The sequence below is a fragment of the Azolla caroliniana genome, unplaced genomic scaffold, assembly GCF_043228905.1.
Source record: "Azolla caroliniana isolate FFs.n. ecotype wild unplaced genomic scaffold, voAzoCaro1.0.p SCAF_16, whole genome shotgun sequence".
In the NCBI taxonomy this organism is placed as follows: domain Eukaryota; kingdom Viridiplantae; phylum Streptophyta; class Polypodiopsida; order Salviniales; family Salviniaceae; genus Azolla; species Azolla caroliniana.
The window spans coordinates 14,016,919-14,024,324 of record NW_028230451.1 but is presented as its reverse complement, the minus strand read 5'-3'; the positions used below and the strand labels follow the sequence as shown (position 1 = coordinate 14,024,324).

At 37.5% G+C, this 7,406-nt stretch overlaps 1 protein-coding gene across 1 annotated transcript; it reads left to right on the top strand.

The window, feature by feature from the left end:
• The first annotated feature begins 1,118 nt into the window (after positions 1–1,118).
• LOC147854038 (BRISC complex subunit Abro1-like protein) lies at positions 1,119–5,480 on the top strand. The gene is made up of 2 exons (XM_087332292.1): positions 1,119–2,550; positions 5,050–5,480. The coding sequence occupies exons 1-2, from the start codon at positions 1,234–1,236 to the stop codon at positions 5,092–5,094; spliced, it is 1,362 nt and encodes a 453-aa protein (XP_087188418.1). The 5' UTR covers positions 1,119–1,233; the 3' UTR covers positions 5,095–5,480.
• The last annotated feature ends 1,926 nt before the right edge of the window (positions 5,481–7,406 follow it).

The following is a 7,406-nucleotide window of genomic DNA, read 5'->3' as shown; positions in this document are numbered from 1 at the left end:
GTGGCAATATTTGGTGAACCCCTTTTGTTGTAAGAAATATTCGGTGGCAATATTTGGTGAGCCACCACTTTCGTGGCAATATTTCGTGAACCCCTTTTGTTGTAAGAAAGAACAATATCCTCTAATTGTATATTTTGAGCCGTTCTTGTGTTGAAGTGTTAATGTTGTGTGATTAACAATAGTCATGTGTTAATTACTGCTACACCATTGTGTGTGTGTGTGTGTGTGTGTGTGTGTGTGTGTGTGTGCATTTGGAGTGGTAAGTGGTGGATAACAAGAGTTCGCCTCCTTCTAACAATCCATTTGTGTTCACTCCCCTTGAATGTTCGCATCCATTTGTTCGCCTCGTTCATTCACTTTATTTGTTTGAATCATGCACTTGCCTTCCTCCCTTCATTTGCCTCCCAAGCACTCCCCTCAGTCTTTGAGCTCTAAATTGTATAAAGCGGTATTCATACAAGGAGATCTACAAGGTTGTTCCAAGAATCTTCTCACGTGAAATCACATCCTCCCAGTCTAGGTCCCTCGTGGTCCTGCTCAAGTAGCACATATACGGGCATTTACGTGACTCCAGATCGTAGAGGTATAATTTACAAGTCCAAATTGGGAATTTTTCGAAAGGATCCTCTTGGATGAATATAAACTCAATTATTCATCCTAGATAAAGAAGAAAGATTTAATGATTGGGTCGAATCTCCCAACAAATCATTGAGTGTCAGAGCTGTGCTTCAAGAGTTCAAACAAAGATCCATTCAACTATCTGCACTTGATAAAGCTGAATTGGACTCAAGCAAGGTACTTCTATTTCTAAAAGCGTATGTGGGCACTGCAACAAGCGTCGTTAATGGGACAATGAGCCGGCTTCTTCTACAGTAGCTCTGCAGGGACAAGGGCGAGGAGTTGACTTGATTCGAGAGGAGCGCCAGACCAAAAAGCATGATTGGCACGCATAAGAGAGGGGGATCGGCTATCGAACCACATTGTTATTATACATAAAAGGCCAAAACTCGTTCCATCCGAAGGTCTTGTAGCCCCAAATGTTGATTGTGAATGAATCAAAATAAAACAGTTCCCCAAGGTTAACACGGAACTATCATCAAAAGTTAAAACTTAGAAGCACCAAATCAGAGAGACACAGGAAAGGACAAAAGGAAACAGAGCATGTCTATGCCTCCCTCTGTTCCTGTGTTCGTCTCCCCCCTCTGAAGGATCGACCCCATATAGCAGAGCTTGATGGATCAAGCTCTGCACCGTGTCTCTATTTCAGGATCCATCCTCGCCCACATCTTACAAGACTTCTCTTCTTCAAGCGGAGACTCTGATGGCATCCTCTTTGGGTACATTCACACGGAGATCTTGTCCCGGATCGAAGATGACGATGAACAGTGCGGCCTCAAAGAAGAGATCAATGCAGTAATCACAGGTTTTTGCTCTTCTGGTTCTTCGTTTGGTTTCTATGATGCTTGTGGGCGACCTGACCCTAGCAAGCTTGCAAAGCTCTTAGGGCATAGAGAAGAAATAGAAGAAAAGAAAGGAGGAAAAGGAAAAGACGACAAAGGAAGAGAGGGAAATAATGAAAGAAAAGGGCGTGATCCAATGATAGGTTGGTTTATGGGTCGGAGAAACACACCAATGAGACCGTCTTTGAGAGAGATGGCCGTTACTAAGGGTTTGGTTGCTTCAAGGATTAACAACCATGGAGATTCAAGCACTTTAAGGTTTGTTCATACTGCTCATACAAGCCTTCCTCACATGAAGGAGAGCCCAATGAGCTCACCCCGACAAACAATAGGTGACCTTTCTTCTCCTATTGATGTTGATTCATCTCCATCAGACAGTGGAAATACATCGAATTCGAAAAGCATTAGAGATAAAATTATTGATAGTGGTATTGCTTCAGTTGATTCTTCGGTTCAATTATCTTCCAAAGAAACTGTGGAAAAGACCAATATATTGTCCCCCAAAGAGACTATGGAGAAAAATACTGTTCAGGATGTTGTTTCAGATACGTCTTCAGTTCAATTTAACAGTATTGTTTCAGCTGAAAATTTATCTCCATTCTTGTTCATGCTTTTCACAGAATCTGGTATGGAGCAAGCTATTCACACACACGACTATAGAGTGTACCAATACCATTTTCAGTCACAAAGATTTGAACCAAGAATGTTGAAAATTGTTAATATTGGGCCTGCATTTAGAGGAAATTATGATTCTTTTTCTCCGGTTGTACCATTTCCTCTGTTTCCGATGCCTATAAATAGTGAAAGTGAAGGTGAAGGTGAAAGTGACTTGCATAACAAGACTAGGCTAAAATCATGGCCGAAAGAGGACCATGATGCCAATATACAAGATTCAGCACCCTTGTCGAATGAACAAACATTATTGGATGTCTACTCAGAAGGATTTAAGGTGGAGAGGCTAGCAAGACTTTTGGAACCTAATGGGATGCTACATGTATCAGCACTTGAAGATTTATATTCCAAAATGCTGCTTAAGCTTGAGATTTTGTCAAAGCAGGTGTCCGATTCTTCATCTCTGTTGCTTAAACAGGTATATTCATTATACCGGATTTATGTGATATGTCTTGAGTATTTAAAATATTTGTAAAGACAACACATGTTTATATTTAGAATTTTATATATATGTTGAGACAAGCAGAGAGAGCCCAGATAGTTGTAGATCAGGTGGTAAGGTTGTTCAGCAGAGACCAGAAGGTTATACACACACACACACACACACACACATAGAAAGAGAGAGAGACAAGGAGAGAGAGCCCAGATAGTTGTAGCTCAGGTGGTAAGGTTGTTCAACAGAGACCAGAAGGTCATGTGTTCAATCCCTACATCTTGCAGTGGCATGTAGCAAAGTAGTGCATATAGTGAGATTTATACTCGGATGCATGGGTTGGTAAAAACATGTCTTACCAGGGTCCAATCAGTATATGAAAGAAATATATATAAACATCTTTTAAGAGGGAAAAGGGAACTATAACTAAATAGTAAAATGCTATTTCAACTTGGAGAACTGAGGAGTTAAAATAGTCATAACCAGATCAATAAAACTGCGTAAGGTACAAGATATTCCCAATGGTTAAATATTTAATGTTGTGAACCTAGATGTACTGAAACTTCATCCTTGAAAAAATCTCCAACACAGGCTCTGAACATCTCTAAAAGACCAAAATGGCCATTGAGACTGAACAAAGGTTAGAACTAAATTCTACCTCTGCTCTTAGAACAATGAAAGAACTGATATTTTTTATGCATACGTATGTTTCCAAAGAAAGTATGTGCTTAATGAAATCGATATTGATGTCTTCTAAGATATCTATGTCTATGTCTATAATTAGAATAATCCCAAGTATTGTATTCATGGAGTTTTCCCAAAACTCTCTTGATAATTCTATTTACCCTATGGTAAGGTGTCAGGCTTCCAAAGTATTACCACTGTATTTCACGTATGCACAATTGCACAGAAATTGAGAATTTCATGTTTGACAGAATCACATTATATATGCCCACTTACTAAGTAGAAGAACACTTTTGCCCAGGCACTAATAAAGAAAAACTTATAAATACTCGCAGTAACGTTCTCATATGTCCAATGTATAGTCGCTATATATACCTAGTGTGCATTTATATAGATATATTAGGTGTTTATACGCGTATTCTGAACAGATTATGACTCTCAAAGTGTAGATATGTATCTATATGCAAATATATAAATATATTAGGCTTATGTTTACTCATACTCTTTATTTGGAAACCCTGAAAGTTGAGAATGGAGTTATATTTTTTCATTTCTTGTTGGTGGGGTGAAATAAAGAAGCACATGCTTTTCTTTGTTTTGGAAACACTGCTTAACTATGTACTTATATGATTGCATAAAAAACGTGTGTATATAATGAATACATACACATAAATGTTTTTATGCATAAAAATACATACACATACATATCATTTTTAGTGATGTTGTCCCCCCCCCCCCCAATTGTGTCTATTCCTGGACCATAGTCTAACCTTGTACACATCCCATTTATATTTCCGTTCACCCCACATTCATGTGACTAGTGTTTCACAAAATCAGGATTTTAATAATCTGTTTTCATTCGTGTGTACTGGTTTCTGACTTTTTGTAGGATTATGTTATTTGGCTCTTTATAAAGGGTATTGTAGGAGCTTTATCCTAGGCTTCTTTATGAATTGGGATAGAAGCCATGGAATGCCTTTCGTTGATGATACTAGGGCTGCATCAACTTTGCCTGAACCATGGAGGATCTAATAGATACCTCACAGATATCACACATACGTCCATCACAATACTACTTTGCAGGATAGCTTTAGAGTGGACATTTGAATGTTTGTAATGCATTCTTGGTGGACTAAAGCTAGATTCTTTTTTTGTTGGCAAATCTTTACAAATGTCTCATGATTTTTTTATCCTGTAGAAAATCTTGTAGAAGTTATTGCTATATCAATCTCATGTTTTTCTCATATTTGCAACTGAAAATTTTCTCTTCCTTCTGTGTACTTTCTTACCCTCAAATGGAAGAGAACTAGAGCCTAGATCAATTCTGCATGGAGCATGTAAGCGTACTTATCAGGTTGCAAGAAGATACAAAAAGGAAATAATTGTTTTAGAAGTTTTATGAAAAGCATTGGGAGGGATGAGAGCTGTATTTATAGGATCCAACTGGAAAAATGAAAAAGAAACGCGAAATTATTTAAATAACGTTCACCCACATGCAGTGTACAATACATACATGCCACTATTGACAACAAGGATGTGTGAAGACCATTTAGCATTGTTGTTAATGTTATTATCATTCATTATGTGGCATGTTACTATTTGATACACACGAGGCATCAAAATTGTGGGTACCATCTTCCTGAAAGAATGTCAAGGCTATACTACAGCATTTTTTATAGCCACACTAACTGTAGGGGAATAATGGCGTTTGCTATGTAACATGTCTTTATATTTTTAAAGAATGATTATGTTGGAAATGTGTGATTCATCATTTCTTGATTTTTTTAAAACTTTTAACAGGAAATGTACAATGCGCAATTGCGGAAAGATACAATGCATAGTTGAAAAAAGATGCAAAAGCATTATGTGCTTTCGTAATTCCTTATGGAAAGATCCTTCGCTGTAATACAATTCAGGAGGAAAGAATTCCTTCTTTACAGAATTCATAAAACATGAGAGGACATCAATAGCATCGTTCATCTGTTTTGTTACATGTGGCCACAATTAGCATATTATACGTGGAAATTACTTATTGATGTACTTGCTAACTTTTTGGCTTTGTGTGGGTCTCGAGAAAGTTTTTGCATGGAGACATTTGGTGCTCTCCCCATTTTGATAAAGATTTTATGCTTGTGAATTCACAAGCCCAAACGATGACCTTGTCGAAATGGACTTGTAATAATTTATGTTGTTTGTGATACATATGAGAAAATTAATACAAGAGCGTTTTTGAGAATATTTAGATATAGATATGTTATCTATTGTCTTTCTTGATAAAACATTGGTGGTGTAAAGTAGCAATAACAACCTTATTCACTATTATTATCAATCTTGGGGCATTGCTAATGCAATTAACTTTAGTCCTTCAACTGTAACCGTAGCATTGCATGTCAGCAAGTCATATCTTGTACAACAGTCATGATGATTAGTACAAAAGATGTAGTGGAACATTAACAAATTCCTTTTGTTGACGTTTTTATATTTGACCTGACCCACATTCAATAGGACTTGGTAATGCTATGCATGGAATTCATGTATGTAATCTAAACCATACATTGCAAGTGAATATATACCTAGGAATTATGCATGGTACTTTGAGGAACCATAGATCGTGCAACTTACCAATGCAGTTGTATGTAAAGGTTTGGAATTAGGTTCCATTGAAATGAAGGATATTTTCAATTCTAGAAACAAGGTTTCCAAATTCAATAGAAATGGGAGGGGGTGTGTGGTGAGTTGATATAAGGGTTTGTGTGAAAAATGTTGTGTTGGAAGGAATTCCCATTGATCCCCCATTGGATTGGAGCATGAGTGAAAGAAAGTGATGGTAGTTGGAAACACAAGACAAAGTGAAATAAGGGATATAGCAAATGATTATAAAATTTGCTACGTACATAGTTTGCTAAACCACCATCTTGCTCATAAGAAAATTAGGTCCCCAAGGTTTAAAATATCAAGAAACGAAGTTGTACTCAACACGTTCACCATAAATGGTGGAACCAAGAGTGTTATGGAACCCCTAGTGGAATAGTGGGTAACAAAATAAAATTTCCTCAATAATGTCAAGGATTGTACATTAAACTTTTAAGTACATTTAAAATGATTTCTTGCAAGTGAAAAGTTGTAAGCAAATTTATTCTCTTGAAAGTATTAAAAATTATTCTCTTCCAAACGTGATGTCCTAGCTAATGGAGTGGGAATTACAAGACAAGGCTAACTTATTAGAAACTTCAATAAGATATCGATTTCATTATGATTATTATGCAAAGAATTAAACTAATCTAATTTTAATTTTTCATGTCATTCAACAAATATAGGTAGTTTCGTAAACCTAGCAAGGGTATAAATGTAGTTTCAAGAACTAGCAAAGCTATATACATGGGCAATTGTGAACACTAGGAAGGGCATATTAGCAACTTTGAAAACCAACAAGACTATCTATCTATATAATTGGTGGTGGTAGATGTGTGATTTGGAAAACCAACAAAGGTATGTATGTATGTGAATTTGAATGCCAACAAGCTTTACATATAGGTAGTTTTGAAAATCAACAAGCTTATCTATATAACTATCAAGGTAGATGGGTAATTTTGGAAACCAATGAGTTATGTGATCCTGATGGTTGGATAGAGCGATGCAACAAACAAGAAAGGAACCGATCATGTATGGCGCGGACAATGCAACCACAACAACAGGTGCTCCCAGCACGAGCAGGAGGTCGACTGCGGACCAGCCTCTTACTTCATCTGCGGCTGGACTGCATACGCAAGCAGGAGAATCCAGTGCACCCCCCCCCCCCCCCCCCCCAACTTTCGCTTCATTTGAGTGATGAGAGAGTCAACCTTGTGTTATCGGAGGAGGATAGAGCTACAGTCTTGGACGAGGTACAAAGGTTGGAGGCTTGCTTCTTGGTAGTGCAGGTACAGGGTTTGAGATCATTTGAATCGATCAGAACTCTGTCATACTTTGTACGCGGCTTTCTCGGAGGAAGCAAATAACATACTCAATATTCAATTCATGTCTCAAGGATGTTACCATGTGGAATTGGCAAGTGAGGAGCCCGTCACAAGACTACTAGCGATTAAGGAGGTAGGCGTGGAAGGTGTGTGGGTATCTTTTCATAAATGGTCTCATAATGTTAAGGTAAATGACATATT

Excerpts from the sequence above, each read along its gene's own strand:
- LOC147854038 (XM_087332292.1), top strand. The coding sequence starts at position 1,234 with ATGGATCAAGCTCTGCACCGTGTCTCTATTTCAGGATCCATCCTCGCC. Across the intron at positions 2,551-5,049 it reads CATCTCTGTTGCTTAAACAG|GAAATGTACAATGCGCAATT; the intron begins GTATATTCATTA and ends AACTTTTAACAG.